Source organism: Lissotriton helveticus, chromosome 5_1 (assembly GCF_964261635.1).
Source record: "Lissotriton helveticus chromosome 5_1, aLisHel1.1, whole genome shotgun sequence".
Taxonomy (NCBI): domain Eukaryota; kingdom Metazoa; phylum Chordata; class Amphibia; order Caudata; family Salamandridae; genus Lissotriton; species Lissotriton helveticus.
Window position 1 is genome coordinate 302,478,943 of NC_136065.1, and position 18,503 is coordinate 302,497,445.

Genomic DNA, 18,503 nt, shown 5'->3' on the forward strand with positions numbered 1-18,503 from the left:
TTAGTATTGTGCGCATTTTCGATATTTAATGTAGCGCTGATTTGACAGGCTCCCCTTGTGCTTCAGGTGCGAGGGGACCGTTGAGTTTTTATGTATTCTACGTTGCCTTAATATTTTGTCATTGTTCGCACTGTCAAATGTGTGGCGCATAGCGGGACTTGTTCCTGACATTGTTTGCAGTTACTTGCTTTTTTTGTGCAGTTCGGGACTGCGGGAGCACCGTCGGAATCTCCGCTCGTGGTCCCCAATTACTATTATACCAGGCAAGCGGTAGCGAGTGTCGGGCGGCGGGGGCGCCTGGCCAACTCGTTGATCCCAACCACGCTGTGCGGTGGGATCGGTGGTTTGACGCCTGCCGGTGTGTGGGTCCGTACTTGAATATTTCACAGCTTGACGCCCGCTCTGTTACGGGTCCATATACACGCCGTGAGGCGCGCTTAGATGCAGTTTAGGGAATGGAAGCTGGGGGCGGGTTGAGGGGGGCAGACTGTGAGAGACACCGGATAAATTAAGGGTGAGTTGCACCTTCTGGATTAGTCCGGTTAGCCGCTGGCGGCACCAAAATATACAGTGATTTCCCTCACTCCTAATCGGCATACCACCTAGTGGGTATGTGGTAGCGTGCAGTACGCTTCAATCAATTAAACAGAAAGGGTTTTTTTAATAGAATTGTATACCAGTCTTTGTCCCAGCCAACCTTATACCTTATTGCCCCCAGCCATGGAGGAGTACGCAGAGGAAGAATCCCTGCAGGTACTGCCCCTAGATGATGAGTTTTGCGATGCAGATGATGCATTAATTCATCAGGCAGTGGCAGAAGCTATGGGACCCTTTGAGCGCCACATAATGCAGTTAGCTTATGCTTGCCAGGCTGATAGACCCCAACGCGCCGGCAAGCGCAATAGCTCCTCGAGCATGGATGTAGGTGCATTTGAAAGGTTAAAGAGGGCCTTTTTAGCTAGGGCAGAGGTAGGAGGTCAGGATACCACCCCAGACATCCCTGAACCCCCAGAGTACCCGCAGGATGAAGAAGAAGAGTCCTTGGGCGACTCGGCCGATGAGTCCGGGCCCTCTAGAACCTGGCGCCCTGTAGTGTCTTCGGGCACTCCCAAAGAATCGGAGGAGTTGTCTGACATGTTTGTCCCGGAGGACTTGATACACCCATGGTTCTCTGAGTGCACCCCCTCTCCAAAGGTCTCAGCATTTGTTGCAGGAAGGTTACGGAAACCTTTAGAAAAAAAGGTGCGGGCTTGCCTTCGGGCAGAGTGCCCTCGTCCAGCCCTTCCCGGCAAGGTAGCGACCACGCCTGAGGTAGACCCAAAGATGGCCACTTTTTTATAGAAATATGTGAGGGACCCAAAGAAAGGAATAGATAGATCAATGAAATCCTGTCAGGATAAACTTCTGTAAAAAGGTAAGGAGGCCCCCTATCTTGGTTTGTGGGACCAGGGGAGATAAGTAGCGAAACAAGGGGTGTCCCGAAATAACGAAAATATGCTATCCTATCAACTAGAACAAAAGTTGATACAAAACAGTGCAAATCAAATCATCGCACAAAAACAAACTAAATTCAATGTACTAGTTATGAGAGAGGCAAGGTAGAACTAAATGTGGTTATAGAACAAAAATCATATGCATAGGACCAACATACTAATTCCAAAATGGACAAACAGACTGTTGTCAATAGGGTAAAATTTGTAAATATTTATTGCATACAGCTGTATGGAAACAGTTTAGAATTTATAATGTATTTAAAAACATGTGTTAATCAACATAAGTATCTACACAATATTTAATAATCAATCACATGATACAGTTACACAAATGCAAAAAATATAAAAAGATTTAAAAAAAACAAGAATCAGGAATAAAACAAAACAAGTGTCGACGCGGTGTCTCGGCTTTTTGTAAATACAAACACCTTCTTCAGGACAGATTCTAGATTTAAAAAGACACAAAATTACCAAACTGTAATTGGTCACAGAGCTTCCTTCTTTTGTACAATAAACATATTTTAATTAATATTGTTTACAAAGAGGGGATTTTTGTTCTATAACCACATTTAGTTCTACCTTGCCTCTCTCATAACTAGTACATTGAATTTAGTTTTTTTATGTGCGATCATTTGATTTGCACTGTTTTGTATCAACGTTTGTTCTAGTTGATAGGATAAACTTCTGGGCATCACTGGGGCAATGTTTCGGAAGGTGCCTGTGTGTGAATGAGTACTAGCCACACAGGGGCCAAAGATGAGGTTGAAGTCTCCCAGTACCACTATCTCACCTTCCGCTGAACCCCCCAACTGACTGAGAAATGAAAGGAGGAACTCTGCCTGATTCGCGTTTGGGGCATAGATTGTGGCTATCGTGCATGTGCGTCTATGTAGGAGACCCTGACCATCAGCATTCTCCCCTCCCTATCTTTTTTCACATCAGTGATTTGGAATTAAAGAAATGAGGGGAACAGCAGATCCATCCCATTATATTTGGAACTAGCCAACAACATTCATGTCAGTGGGCAGGATTTGTGCTTTAATCCATGTTCCTCACTGCGTTTAAGATGGGTTTCCTGCAGCGCTATTACCTCAAACTGTCGGTCCAGGATATATTGCCAGAATTTGCATCTTTTGTTTGGTGAAGTAAGGCCCTTAATATTCCCTGAGTCAAGGTTGACAGCCATAGGGATCACATGGCACAGTACAGCTCTATGCGGCCTGGCTCGTCAGACTGGCGAATGGAAAAAAATAGGTGTGTCCTCGGGCATACCCACAGCCTACCCACCCTCCTCCCGCAAATCTCTAAGCATGCAAGCAAAAAACAATAAAATCCATGGCTCCCCATACTGGATGAAACTTAACTGATAACACATATAACAGGGAACTTTGGTCCATTTCCGTCTGTACAATTTGGAAAGTCGGTCAATGAGCTTAGGTGATGAGGCTCTGGCTGGTAAACTATTATTGTCCATCACCGCCCCTGAGAGGCGGCCCGGGTCAATATGGGTGTGATCAGATCTCTGGGCCCGGATTCTAGTCTAACCAGGAACGAGTTCCCAGAGAGTTCAGGGGCTTCAATCTGGGTCAAGGCCAGCAAGAGTCGCTCTTCCAGTCTCTCATATAGATAATGATCAGAGAAGGTCCAAGAGAGCTTGTCAGTGTTGCATCATTTGCCAGAGCACCGCCCTCTATGCAGCTGTTGACAGTTTCCCCTTGCCCTGGTGAGATGACAGTCTGAGGTGGGTTCCCCCCTAGCGCTGGCATCTTCCTGGGAAGCTGTGATAGCCAAACCCAACAGCGCCGCCAATCCCTCCGAGTCAAAAAATTGGTACGTTTGTTTTCATATTCAAAGGCTATACCAAAAGGATATGTCCATCAGTATGTCACGTGTTCTTTCTAAAGATGGTCAGTGACTGGTTTGATGTTCATCCTCCTCGCCAGGGTAGCGGGAGCCGACGTGGACTTGGACGTCATAGAGACACGGCATCGCACGCGAATCCGCTGACGTCACCGACGCCTATAATAGGCCCACGCCGGCGTGATGACATCAGTTCCGCCCTTTTTTCCGTGCCTTCGAGGCACACGGACGGACCAATGACAGTAGAAATGTACATAGTATACACAGTACACGATAGTCAAAATAACACACACAGTGTGAAGCAAATGTAAGCAAACATTTGAAATAACACATATTCTTGACCATAAAATAAATACAATACAGATATTCTGGTATAGAAGAGTGGACAACGGGGAGGCAGGCGGGTCAGTGAGGAATCCACAGGCAGGCAGATATTGTATCTACCAGAAAAAGCGTTACCGAAGGTAAGTAACTTGTTCTTCTGATAGATACATCTGCCGTGTGGATTCCTCACCTTGTGAATAGAGTCCCACAGCAGTCCCCACTCCGGGAGGAGGGTGTCCACTCTACTAAACCAGGAAATCCTGGAGGACAGAGCGCGCAAAGTGGCCGTCCCTCCTCACTTCGGAATCCAAGCAGTAATGCTTCGCGAAAGTGTGGAGGGAAGACCAAGTTGCCGCCCTACAAATATCCTTTACAGGAACACCTCTAGCCAATGCTGAGGTTGAAGATTTAGCTCTAGTAGAATGAGCCCTTATACCCTCTGGTGGTTCCTTACTGGCCAAAGAGTAGCAGATCTTTATACAGAGGATGATCCATCTTGACAAAGTTATTTTATGGACCGCTCTTCCTCTTTTGCAGCCAGCAAACCCAATGAAGAGCTGGTCATCCAATCGACAGTCTTTAGATCTGTCCAGGTAAAAGGACACCGCCCTTTTGGGGTCCAGACGGTGTAATCTCTCCTCCTCCTTGGAAGGGTGTGTGGGAGGATAAAAGGTAGGGAGGGTAATGGATTGACCAAGGTGGAAAGGAGTCACCACCTTTGGGAGAAAAGCAGCCCTGGTCCTAAGAACCATTCGATCAGCATGAATGGTCAAGAAAGGGGGCTTGGAACTAAGAGCTTGAAGCTCACTTACCCTCCTTGCTGAGGTTATTGCAATGAGGAAGACTGTCTTAAGAGTCAAAAGCCTCATAGGACATTTGTGAAGAGGCTCAAAGGGAGCACCCATTAAAAAGGTGAAGACAAGATTTAAGTCCCACTGAGGCACAATAAAAGGAGTAGGAGGGAACTTGTTTGTGAGGCCCTTCAAAAACCTTAAAACCACAGGAGATTTAAAAAGAGACGGCTGGTCAGGCAAGCAGAGAAAAGCCGACAGCGCTGAAAGATAGCCCTTCACTGTGGCAACAGCAAGCCCCTGCTGCGCCAGAGAGAGGGCAAACTGGAGAACATTAGACAAATGGGCTCTCAAAGGGTCAATAGATTTCTCCCCACACCAAGTGACAAATTTTGACCATCTATATGAATAGATGGACTTAGTGGAGTCACGCCTGGCTGACAAGATGACATCCACCACGTCAGGCGGGAGAGAAAAGGAATTCAGGTTGCCCCGTTCAATCTCCAGGCATGAAGGTGTAATGTCTGGAGGTGGGGGTGTAGAACCTGCCCCTCCATCTGAGAAAGGAGGTCTGCCCTGTGAGGGAGACGGTGCGGCGGGTGAGAGGAGAGGTGGAGAAGATCTGTATACCACACCTGTCTTGGCCAAATCAGGGCGACCAATATGACTTGGGCCCGGTCTTGGCGAATCTTCCTCAGAACCCGAGGAAACGCGTAAAGGAGTTGTCTTCCCCAACTCAACTGAAACGCGTCCCCCAAGGCTCCTTGCATCGGATACAGGAGACTGCAGAATGACAGGCAGTGAGCATTCTCGCGAGTGGCGAACAGGTCCACCTGAGGAGTCCCCCACGTCCGAAAGACGTGACGAACCACTTCTGGGTAAAGCCTCCACTCGTGGTCGGCCGAGAACTGCCGACTGAGACTGTCTGCACGCACGTTCAGAACTCCGGCCAGATGATTCGCCATCAGACAAATCTGATGGTCCTGAACCCAGGACCAGAGGCGCAGAGCCTCTGTGCAGAGACACTGCGACCCTACTCCTCCCTGCTTGTTGATGTACCACATCGCGGTCGTGTTGTCTGTCAGGACTTGGATCCACCGACCGCGAAGGGAAGGGAGGAAGGCCTTGAGCGCCAAACGTATCGCCCGCAATTCTAGAAGGTTGATATGAAGCAACCTTTCCTCTGGAGACCAAAGACCCTTGACCTCCAGTTCCCCTAGATGAGCACCCCACCCTAGAGTGGATGCATCCGTTATCACTGTGGCCACCGATGGAGGCAGCTGAAAAGGCTTCCCCTGAGACAGGTTGCCTTCCACGCCCCACCAAGACAGATCCGCCGTAGCTTTTCTGGAGATCCTCACTGACTCCCTGAGATCTCCGTTTTGTTGATACCACTGCCTGCGGAGGCACCACTGGAGCGCCCTCATGTGCCAGCGTGCATGGTTGACCAACAGAATGCAGGAAGCCATCAGACCGAGCAGACGAAGGACCTTCAGGACTGGAACAACCGCTCCATTGTAAAATAAAGGAATCATCTCCTGTATGTCGCGAATCCTTTGAGGAGGAGGGAATGCGCGACATACAGTTGTGTCCAGTACAGCACCTATGAACAGGATGCGCTGGGAGGGCACCAGGTGAGACTTGGGTACATTTATCGAAAAACCCAACCTGTACAACAACTGGGTTGTCTCCTGCAGATGTTGGAACACTCTCTCTGACGACTCTGCTTTGATCAGCCAGTCGTCCAAATAGGGGACTACAGGAATCCCCGACCTTCTGAGATGCGCTGCCACCACCGCCATCACCTTTGTAAAGACTCGTGGCGCAGTCGTAATTCCAAACGGAAGGACCGCAAACTGATAGTGTTGCGATCCCACCGTAAAACGGAGATACTTCCTGTGCGACTTCAGGATTGGGATGTGAAAGTACGCATCCTGCAAGTCGAGCGACACCATCCAGTCTTCTTCTAGCAGCGCTTGAAGAACCTGAGCAAGGGTGAGCATCTTGAATTTCTCTTGTTTTAGATAGAGATTCAAGATCCTGAGATCCAGGATTGGACGAAGTCTGCCATCCTTCTTGGGAATCAGGAAATACCGGGAGTAGCATCCCTGACCCCTTTCCTGCTCTGGGACCACCTCTATCGCACCCTTTCTTAATAGAGTCTGCACTTCCCCCTGTAGAAGCAACAGATGTTCCTCCGTGCAAAAACCTTGGCAAGGAGGGTAATTGGGAGGAAATTCCCGAAAGGGAAGGGCATACCCATTTTCTACAAGATTGAGAACCCAAAGATCTGATGTAACCGATTCCCAATCCTGTAGAAAATGGGTAAGCCGACCCCCCACCGGACCCACATGATCCTGAATGGCGGATCTAGGACTGCTTTTCTGAGGCTGGAGGGTTGGAGGAAGTGGAGGAGGAAGAGGCTTGACGTCCACGAGGACGCGCTCTTTGCTTTCCCCTGTAAGATCTGTACATGGAATTTTGCTGCTGCTGCTGTTGTTGCTACTGCTGCTGACCTTGTCGGTAATTCCGAAAGGAAGAGCGACCAAAACCCCTGAATCTCCTGTTGGTCGAAGAACCTCTGATCTGGAAACCTAAAGATTTAGCAGTCCCCCTACTGTCTTTAAATCTCTCCAGGGCCGTATCAGCTTTCTTCCCAAAGAGACCAGATCCATTAAACGGCAGATCCAGCAAAGTCGCCTGAACATCCGCCGAAAAGTCTGAGGATTTCAGCTAAGCTGATCTTCTAGTGGCGACAGCAGTGCTCATGATACGTGCCACAGAGTCCGCAGTGTCCAGGCCACTCTGTATCACTTGGCGAGCCGCTGCCTGTGCATCCGAAATTACCTCCTCAAAATCCTTCCTGTTGGCATCAGGAATCTTAGGAGCTAAAGTACGCATAGTATCCATAAGGGCATGCACATACCTCCCCATCAGACAAGTGGCATTAGTTGACTTCAACGCCATGCTTGCAGAGGAGAAGGTCTTTTTAGCCACCTGATCCTGTTTCTTTGCCTCTTTCACAGGGGACCTGAGGAAAAGCACTCACATTCTTTTTGGAACAGGCTGCTTGAATGACTAGACTCTCTGGTGATGGATGAGATGTCAAAAAAGCAGGGTCTTCAGGTGCAACCCTGTACCTTCTTGCCACACTCTTAGATACTGCAGGAGCTGACAGTGTTTTTTTCCACACCTCCAAAATGGGTTCAGTTAAGGCATCATTAAATGGAAGCAATGGTTCTACCACAGAACTAGGAGAATGCAAAACCTCAGTGAGAAGATTGGATTTAAACTCCACTGTTGGCAAAGTCAATTGAAGAAGGTCCGCAGCCTTCCTCATCACAACACGATAAGGCTGGATGTCCTTAGACGGTGTATCAGAGCCTGATGGCAACTCCCACTCCGGAGAGAAATCCAGGCTACCAGCGTCAGCCAGTTCATCAAAACAACCCTCCTCCACATCAGGATGCGACTCCATATACCTTCGCTCTTCCAAAAGGCATTGAGCTTCCCTTCTGGACCTCTCCTTAACACGCCTCGCAGCCGGATCCTCCAACGGCTCCGACGGAGCCGGGATAGACGTCGGTATCGAATCCGATGGCCCAGCGGGATGCTCTCGAGGTCGATCTGGAGCCGCGACGCCGGAACCGGCGTCGACGACCTTGGCGGAGCCGGAAATTGCCATGGCGGCGTCAGAGCCGGCATATAGGGCATGAATGGAGCAGGAGGGTAGGAGTGAGGGACTCCTAGATTGAAGGCCAGAGGACCGATGGGACCCGAAGGTGCGCCAGAGGGGTACCACGCCCTTGAAAAGACGCCATACATAGCGTTCAAAAACGCCGATGTATCCTGGCCTGGAGTTGGAAAGGGAGGCTGCAAACCCTCAGGCTGGTCTTGTAGAGGGTTCGGATTCGGCTCTTCAGCAGGCGCGGAATCCACATAAACCTGAACCTCTTTGTCATCTCGGGCCGGGGACGGCGCCGGAGACGGATTCGAAGCAGGAGTCGGCGACTGCGCCCGCGACTCCGAAGGCGAGGCCTCACCTTCAGGATCTGAGACATCCAGCGTAACCACCTTAGAACGTACCTTCTTCGGTGACCTCGAGCCCGACTCCTTACCGGAACAACGTCGGTACTCATGCCTCCTCTTCTTATGCGTCCTCTTCGACTTCAAAGCATGGTCTGAAGCGGACCTCGGAGACGACTCCTCTCGAGACCCGGATCTTGACTTCGACCTCGACCTCGCCCTTCGAGAACGAGACCTCGAAGATTTTCCTTTTCCAGCCTTCTGCTTCGCTACTAGGAGTTTGGTCTCTCTTTCCCTCAGGGCCTCCGGGTTCATCTTCCGACAAGACTAACATCCATCCACATCGTGATCAGAGTTCAAACACCAAATGCAGTCCTCATGCGGATCAGTAATGGACATCATTTTCCCGCACTCCCTGCAGGGCTTGAAGTCGGTCTTCTTTGTTGACATCGTCGAAGAGACAAGAAACAAAGAAGCAGAAAGTGGTAACAAAAAGGCAACAAAGTACCAGTTGGCTACTGAGATTCCCGAAACCGTTAGCGTCGACGACGCAGAAAAAAGGAAACTGATGTCATCACGCCGGCGTGGGCCTATTATAGGCGTCGGTGACGTCAGCGGAGTCGCGTGCAATGCCATGTCTTTATTACGTCCAAGTCCACGTCGGCGCGAGGCTACGAAAAGAATTTCCGAATGTTGCTGACGCAAGGGGATATTCACAAGGTGAGGAATCCACACGGCAGATGTATCTATCAGAAATCTGTGGTTGATTAGATCACCCTGCTGCTTAGAGAAAACCCTTTTTGGTGACAAATTCCTCTCAGAGTAATAGGTTTGGAAATTACAGTTGCTGGCTAGCTGCGACATATTTCGACATAGTCCTTTGTTAATTAGGGACCTTTGGTTGTTTGTTGGCACCTACACTTATTGAGGGGCATGTAGAAGAGTGGTTCTCTGTCTGGAACCTTACTCTCAAGAGAGAAAACATCAATCCTGCAGTCCTTCAGACATGGCATTGATCCCTTGAGACCATTCATCCCTTACTTTCCATAGCTGCTACTTCTTTTCATGGCAGTGGTGCAATAAACTTGGAAAAGCTAAAGCACCAAAGCTGGGCATCAAAATTATATAACAGCGGGGGCTTGCCACATTACCTGTCCGCTCTCTTAAAGCCAATAATGAAGTTCCAACTAACAAGGCTATGGTTCGGCTTGATTCCACTATTGGTATACAAGTACGGCCAAGGGTACAAAGACATGGCATACTTTAAACATTCGGACATGTATGGCTACCCTGGAAGAGTGTATGAAAGACGATTCAGCACAGCTGGCGGCATGCTTTATGGAATTTCTGACGGCTGTAAAAGTCAAGCTGACTTCTGACAATCCGATAGAACCAGAACGTTCAATGCTGCATTCATTGTTGTAATCCATTTATGTTTCTATCGCCGACAAGGTGATGTTTAAACATTTTTACATTTTACAATAATAGGACTCCATGCACTTACATTTTCCTTTTAATATCAGAAATGATGCACTTTATCCCGAATCTAATCAAGCTTGATTGCAATGATTTTAATTAATTGTGCAATAAAAATTATCTATTTGTATCTTTCCATGGCAGTAGAGAGGACTAGCAGCCTTGTCTCTAACAGTATGAACAGGAAGAGGAATAATGTCCCCTTACAACTCAGTAAAACATACCTACCTGCTCCGTAGCTACCTCTAACAGTAATGTAATTTGGGGTGAGCAAGACTGACATACATTGACTACCCCACCCTTCTCATCTCTTCTTGTGCCGGGCCCAAATTGAGAAGAGAAAACACATGTGGCATCTCCCTCCCTTTCTGCCAAGAGCCATTAAGCAGCTAACACCAGAAAAGCTACTAGTACATACCTGACCATTCTCACGAATCATGATATTGTCACTGTGGCGATCTGCAATGCCCAACACATATGTTGCAACACAGTACCCAGCACAGGAAAGTGTGAACTCCTCAATGGCTCGTTCTAGGGAATCCCTGTGGAAAAGAGCATGATGAACAGAAGATGAGAAGCCTATAAAAGATGAAATCAGAAGCTGAGAGAATGAGGGCGGGAATGTAGACATCATGAGCAGAAGATCAAAGAGTAGGAGATCCAATTAGATGATGAGAGGGCAAGAGGAGATACAGTTGGCAAGAGCATGGGATTTCAGAGGGCAGGGCAAGGGGGATCTGAGGAAAAGGCCAGAGGAGAAGGCCAGATAACAAGTTCAGAGGGGATCATATGGCAGTAGTAGTGTACCAGAGTGGAGAAGCAAGGCTAGAGGGGGACATGCAGGAGAACAGAGATGGAAAGTGAAGCGTAAAATGGAAAGTCCAGAATCATGGAGCAGGGGGTGAAAGTATGTTTGTGAGCAGGTCACAATGAAGAGCATACTGAACTATCTCCTATCACCTCTGTAAATCTAGGCTATGTAATTGCTGATAATTAAAACGTTGTGAACAAGGACACAGTGGTCTTAAATCTTGCATAGTAGTGCACATTTATTATGATCCCTTCATGTGAACTTTAAACTGGCTTCAGAGGTGAAGCAAGGACATCAAGTCACCAATGTTTTTCAATTCTGGGTCTTCCTTTTAGATTGCCATTAAAATGGCAATTGTGATCAATGCTAGCAAAAGACTGTATGTATGTGTTCATGAGTCTATGTTTATATCTACAGCATGAATCTACCTTCAAAGCAACAGAGTGCTGGACAACAGAATGAAATGGAATGAACAGAGCAGTCAAAAGATATATCGCACTGCGGAACAGTTTAGGTAATGTATTTAAAAAGAAAGGAGGTGAGGTTGAAACAAACTATGTGAGGGAGTTTAATGTGCCTGCATGACCTAACACAGTCAGCACTTACCCTGGGTTCTTGGTTTTTAACCAGTTCAGCAATGCCTCTTTGTTGAAAGCCGCTGTGGCAGCCATGTTGCTTTTGTTAAGCTGGATGTTAGCTATGGTTTCAGAATGCATGATGACTTCAATAAGTCCAGTTTTGTCTCCCGTAGAGAGACAACCATAAGGTGTCATCCTGTATGATCAAGGAAAGAGTTGAAGTACACCATGTATTAGCAAGGGGCCAACAGGAAACCAACATACCCTTTTTAACATGCATCGTCATATCTACCAAGTTTGGCATTCTGAGCACAATCTCTACTCTAACAGTTCTAGACACATATTGAAGCTTTGATTATGACTTATTGAAGTTCAGCCCACTTCCAAACGCTCAATGAAGGCCATCACTTAAACATTCACTGATATTCCACCTTTTTTGCCTGGGTCCAAATACTCTCAATACCTCAATGCTTCTTTTCACTGTTTCCTTTTTCGGAGTCTACTCAAAACCACCTTTAATCCTCTACAATAGTGCCTCTTTGTGTTCTCATCCATTTAAAGTTCCCTGTGCAACTGTATTTCCCATTGCGACTCCACATTCTATACTAAGGTTCTCTCTGTTTCTATATTTCTCATCATGGCACAATGGTTTTCCTTGCCTCCCTGTTACAACCTCAAGCTCTAGGTCTCTCCACATATGCCCTTCACGTTCATCATACCCTCTTAGTGTCCTTACAGATCATCTGTGTATTCTTATACCCACTTGAGGTTACATGTGTCCTCTTTATCATAATCCAGTTACTTTTTGATCATATTACCACAACAGGCTCCCGTTAACTTCGTAATTTGCCCTTTAGGGCACTCAGTGGTGCCTCCATATTCTCCACAAAGGTCTCTCGCCATAACAATTGCCGCTCCAGATTGCCAGTGCCTTAAACATTACCTCTTGGAGTTCACTGTGCCTCTGTACTCCATCTTCCCTCTTTCTATGCTCTTTTGCTGTCATTTAAGATTAATTATGTACGAGTACTACCATAGAGATTTCTGGACTCTTCATAGTTCTCCTTAAGCATCTTGTACTTCTGTGTTCTCGCTTCAGCCTCTCTGTGCTTCTATGTTTTTCTCTAGTCAAAATCTTAATTGGTAAAAAGAATTGACTCATGATCACCTGCAGAGTTACTCCTATGCCCCTGTTTGTTCACTCTCCACTATTACTCCATCCACTGCCCAAGGGAAAATGGATAAGCACCCAATAATATACGGATGATACACAAACATACAAATATCTATTCTGTCAGACACAGAAATTCAAAAATGTTCTGTGAAAAATTAAAGGAGATTATTTTTTCTGGAATCAAACCTTGATGCCAACAGATTTCACCTCTCCTCCAATCCAAACACAGCTTAAAAAACGTTCACATCTTAGCATTAAACCCCTTTTAGTCCCCGTTGCCAAATTTCTGGGCTTCATCACTGATGAAATTATAACAATGCTGCTTCATATTTCCAAACACACAAAAAATCAAAACAGCTAATCAAGCCTAATTTCTATCATACATGGATGGTGGAAATGTGGTAAAAGGCTCACCCAAATCTGCCCTTGCTCTCCATAAAACCACTCTCCATGCTGCAGCCTGCTTTGTCAAAAAGCCGTGTCAATACTATCCAAAGAGTTTTCAACTTGCTTCCCCTTGTAAACCAGACTCAATCTGAAAATTGCATGCATAACTCAAAGTGCTATACCTCACTACTCCCTAATGGGAGAAACAAATGACACTAACGTTTTGAAATCCCCAAACTACAAAGAGCTCAAAACTTTGAACAAAGCTTTGTTACTCCAAGCAGTACGGCTCTGTGGCCGATTTACCTGAGATAATTAGACTCAATCCAAACCCACAATCTCTACAGAAAGGATTGAAACTTGAAAAAATCAAAGACTAAGGGCCTGATTACAATCTTGATGGATGGGATACTCGGTCACATCTGTGATGGATATCCTGGATGCCGTATTACAAGTTCCATAGGATATAATGTTCGTAATCAGGCCCTAACATTTTCTGTTATCTAGTTTTGTTCTTATTCTGGATATTGAATTTCACTAAACAAACATCTTTAAAAATAACATTTCCCCTCTGGTTCTAGGTTATTCCTTATTTCATATTTCCACTTCAAGTTATCTGTGTCTTCTTTTCCCAACAGGGTTTCCACACTTTCTTAAGATCCTGGGGTATATTTATTAAACATTTTATGGAGCGCATATTTGCTCAAAAAAAGGCATCTTGCCTTTTAATAAAATAGACCGCTGAACTGGCAGAGACTACATCAAATATAGATAGGGTTTTAATTGTTTCATGAACATAAAAAGGTTAGACTGTATTCTTAGTTGAAGAGGTAGAGAATTTCACACGTTAGGTGCTTGGTAAGCAAAGAATGTTTCTGCCTTGGCAAATGTTATTTAATTTTGGAAATGTAGGAAGAAGACAGTAGCAGAGTGCAATGTTTAGGACGACCAGTGCCATGACAAAAGATCTGTGTATTAATCATGATCAAGAGTTGTGCAATGCTTTGATACACATCCACAGGCTTTTGAACACAACTTGCTTCTGGATCGGAAGGCACTGCAGGGTTTGCAAGTGATGTGAAATCAAGGCATGAGTTCAGAAGCAAGCCAGTGATGCATTTTGGACCAGCAGATAGAGAGCAATACAGCAGTCAAGCCTAGCTCCGCTATAGCTTGCATATTAGGATAGTGAGTAGATTTAGGGAGAGAGAAAAGACTTTCCATAAAAACTTTAAATATAGAAAGCAGTAGGATGTAACTTTGTTTATCTAGGCGTGAAAAATCAAACTTCATCAAACACCCAACCCTAGATTTTTTCATAGACAGAACTGGAATAGGTGGTTGGGCAAGATGTGGAACCGCAAGTCCGAAATCCAAATACGATATTTCTGGTTATACGATAACCAGAATTGATAGAGCAGTGGGCAGGGGTGGAGGGATCACAATTATCACGAGAGCTCCCTATGAATGTACTATGGACCCCATGCCGGTGACTGATAGTGAGGCGGGTCGTTTTGTATTAAAACTGTGCCCAAATTCTTCAGTGACTGGGATTCTTATATACAGACCCCCTGGACCCCTAGGTAATTTCAGGGCGAGTTTGTAAGAGGATATGGCCCGCCTCGCCATCAGACGTGACAAACTCTTGGTCCTGGGTGACCTTAAAGTACATTTTGAGGACTCTATGCATAAGGAGGCGACTGAGTTGCGCCATGATTTGCAGTCAATGCAGCTGGATTTAAAATCTGGCTCCCCTACACATCAGCAGGGACACCTGCTAGATCCGGTGTTTGCAAGTTTGGAGAAGGTGATGGTAATGACTCCGTTACCAGTTCCTTGGTCGGGCCACTTTATGGTACCTTTTAGCATAGACATGACCACAGAAGAGATTCAGAAGGGGGTAATGAATAGTTATCCGTGTAGGAAATGGAGAAATTTTAATCAGGATAATTTTAACAAAGAGCTGGGAGTAGGGGGCCCTCCAGGAGGCTCGTACAGTGAGATTGCAAATGAGAACCTGGAGAGGTGTATCCTTAATGCCCTAAACCAAGTAGCACCAGTGCTCCTGAAGAAAACAGCAAATAGAGAGCAGAAATCCGCTCCATGGTTTACCCCCACCTTACAGCAGGCTGAGTGAGGCAGGCTGTAAGCAATTGGAGAGGAAATGGAGAAAGGGTTTTCGACCCCAGAACAGACTGTTATATAGAGAGGGACAGAGGAAATATCAAAGCCTACTTAGAGGGGCTAAAGCCACTCATTACAAAGCTAGAATTGGGAAAGCGGAGAATTCCACCAAAAAACTTTTTAAAATCTATAAGGAAATTTCCTCCCTGACTAGTTTAACATCATATAGCAATGACTCGGTGGAAGAATGTAACAGGGTGGCACATAACTTTTCCCTGAAGGTGAAGAACATGTATTCATCATTCTCTGGTAGCCCTGTAAATGGAGATGATTTTGAGGAACAGGTGGGAGTTTGTGAGACGGGGCGGAGACCCAATCAATTTACTGTCCCCCATCCTGTGGACTTAAGGAGTATTTGTCTCAGTGTAAAATCTGGCTCCCCTAGAGATCCTGCTCCTCCTAAGGTGCTGGGGGAAAGCTTGGAGACCCTTGAGCCCTATATCCGACATGTCCTTGATGTCTCCTTTTCCTCACATACGCTGCCTTTACTGGAAATGGAAAGTTTATGCTGCAGTAACTGGAAAGGAGCAGTGGTCCTGCCCATTAGGAAGAAACCAAATGTCAGCCAGGACATTTTAGAAAATCTACGACCCATCTCGTTGCTGCCTTATTTAGATAAGGTAGCAGAGAAAGTGGTCAATAAACAACTCATGGCACATTTGGAAGATGTGAATCTCCTTCACCCTTCTCAATAGGGTTTCCGGGCAGGCTACTCCACGGAGACCGGTCTACTACGAGCCACTGAGACCATCAGGCAGGGAGCTGATGCGGGACACACCATGGCACTGATAATGCTTGATCTCAGTGCAGCTTTCGACACTGTGGCACATCACACCTTGCTGCAGTGTCTGAACAGAGGTGGTGTCTCCGGACCAGCCCTGAGGTGGCTGAAATCTTTCCTAGTAGGGCGTAGCTTCCAGGTCAGACGCGGGGACCACTACTCAGAGGACATTGTATTGGAACAGGGGGTACCTCAGGGCTCGGCCCTGAGCCCCACCCTGTTTAATCTATACATATCTCCGCTGGCAGAGGTTGTACAGGCGTTCAGGGTGGAGGTGGTCTCCTACGCGGATGACACCCAGTTGCTGATCTCCCTATCCCAGTTGCCCACGGCTTCGGCTACCAGCTTTAGAGCATGCATGCAGGAGCTTGCCTCCTGGATGGACAAGAACTGCCTAAAACTGAATGGAAGCAAGACCGAGGTGCTGGTGGTAGGGGGAGACAGGTCCAACTGGACCATGGAGTGGTGTCCGCCGAGTTTGGGCCCCACCCCCACACCTTGCATTGAGGCTAAAAATCTGGGATCTGGGTAGATTCCTCCCTCTCCTACGACAGCCATATCCGTCGTTTAGTGGGAAAATGTTTTGGAGTTTTAAAAACTTTACGGAAAACATTGAATCTTCTCCCTATGGAGGCCAGGCAGACGATGATACATGCGCTCATTACATCCTGTCTCAATTACGGAAATCTACTTTATTTGGGACCCTCTGTCAAGAACCTAGGAAGGTTACAGGTTCTTCAGAATGCGACAGCAAGGCTGGTACTGATGCGTCTCAGAAGAGCGGCATCGAAGCCAGCCCTTGAGCTTTTGCACTGGCTCCCTGTCAAAAAAAGAGTTCTGTTTAAGACACTACTCACCTGTCATCGTATCCTTCAGAATGTGGACCCCGCATATCTGGGGAATCTGATCACCCGGTATGTACCCGGAATATCCCTCAAATCCTGCGGGTCAAGGCAATTAGTAATTCCTAAGATTAAGAAGGCGAGAATGGGTGGTCGCTCGTTCCGTCTCCTAGCAGCACAAAACTGGAACAAACTTCCTCCATCTCTTAGGTTAGAAAGGTCGGAAGCTAACTTCAGGAAATTACTAAAAACTTATCTGTTCACGGTTTAGTTCTCCCGTCCGGTTGGAATAGTGCTCTGTTTTGCCCTTCCACCTAGCGCGGGGACACGCCGAGATGGCGTAACCAGGCGCTTTATAAATTTCTTTATTATTATTATTATTATTATTATTATTAAATGGAGGAGGAACACCCTGTGAGAAGTTGGCCTGGTATATGATGTTCACTATTCTAGTGAGCACCTTGCACCAGTCCAAACAACCCTTATGGTGATGGTTGTAAGTCAACCTTATAGACCAGCTATCCTAGCGGTAGCGTGGACAGAACAGTCTTAGGCTAAAAGACTCTTGAGGGCGTGTAAAGCCAGCTGTTTTACCATATGTAACCCCTTGAATACCAAATGAAAGGACACCACACAGGATATATATAAAATATATATGTATTTATTCACTAACACTCCTCTGAACTCTTTATGAGGTCAGAGGCAAAAGCACATAACAAGTTACACTTAGAAATACTCTAAATAGCACAATTTACAGTTAGGCCCTAGGGGCGCGTAAAACCATATACGTGGTATAAGGACCACGACTCGGGAAAAGGAAAGGCCTAGGGCCTAGAGAATCACTGGGGCTACACTAGCTGACCCTTAGGTTGGGAGTAGGAGGCCCACATGTGGCGCGTGCAGTGTCTTTACACACACGCGGGAGTCAATGTTAAGTCACTGGGGACTTAGAAGGTAAGTAAATGAAGATTTAGGACACTTCCGGTCTAGCTAGGAGGAAACAACTAGTAAATCTGGACACTAGGATAGTCAATCCCTACTGGAGCACCGAAGTGCTCGCGTTACCTCACCCACGGGCTGCGGGTGCATAGGTGTCAAAGTGTGTCGGGTTTCGTCGTTGTTCTCAATGGAGCCTTGAAGAAAGATGCTGCAGGCCACCAGGAGGAAGATGTCCGGGTGGATCCAAGGGTGTATCTGGGATGAAGAGGACCTGAAAGCAGAGGGGACAGAGTCCAGGTCACTAGCCAGTGACCGGGTGGAACCAGGGAGGAACCAGACGTCGTCGAGGAGCAATCAGGTGCGGATGTGAAGCTTGTCGTTGCAGCCACGCGGACCAGGAGGCGTCGAGGACGACCAGGTGCTGGAGAGGAGCTGTCCCACAAAGGTTCTCGCAGATGGAGGGGTCGACTTCAAGATTGGAGCCAACAAGCCTAAGCAAAGGCAACCCACGCAGGATACACAAAAGGCTTCTGGTGCAGACCAGGAGGGTCTGAGGTACTTCACCTTTTCAGGGAAGCGAGGGCCAGTCTGGAGCAACCAGACCAGCGATGGATTTTCACAAGGATCGTCGTCAGAGGGCTACTAGCCAACGGGCCAGCAACCAGACAACACGTTGAGCAGAACACAAGCAGAAGGGCCCCACGCCGATCTCGTGGAGTGTGGAGGGCTGGTCTTCGGTGCAGGAGGAGCTCGGTGTTGGGGTGTCTCAGTCCCCAGTGCACAGCTTCGAGGATGCCTCAGGAGTTGCGCTGTTAGCAAGTTGAAGACTTTCCAAGT

The 18,503-nt window shown here is 47.0% G+C and overlaps 1 protein-coding gene across 2 annotated transcripts in view; it reads right to left on the reverse strand.

Annotated features, from left to right (window-relative positions):
• Positions 1-18,503, reverse strand: part of PIK3CD (phosphatidylinositol-4,5-bisphosphate 3-kinase catalytic subunit delta) — a 628,820-nt gene that overhangs the window by 116,164 nt on the left and 494,153 nt on the right. For both annotated transcript variants that reach the window (XM_078642291.1, XM_078642292.1), the window contains exons 20-21: positions 11,388-11,555; positions 10,389-10,512 (exon numbers count right to left, since the gene is read on the reverse strand). In XM_078642291.1, the coding sequence (XP_078498417.1) occupies positions 10,389-10,512; positions 11,388-11,555 (292 nt within the window). The remainder of the gene's footprint in view (positions 1-10,388; positions 10,513-11,387; positions 11,556-18,503) is intronic.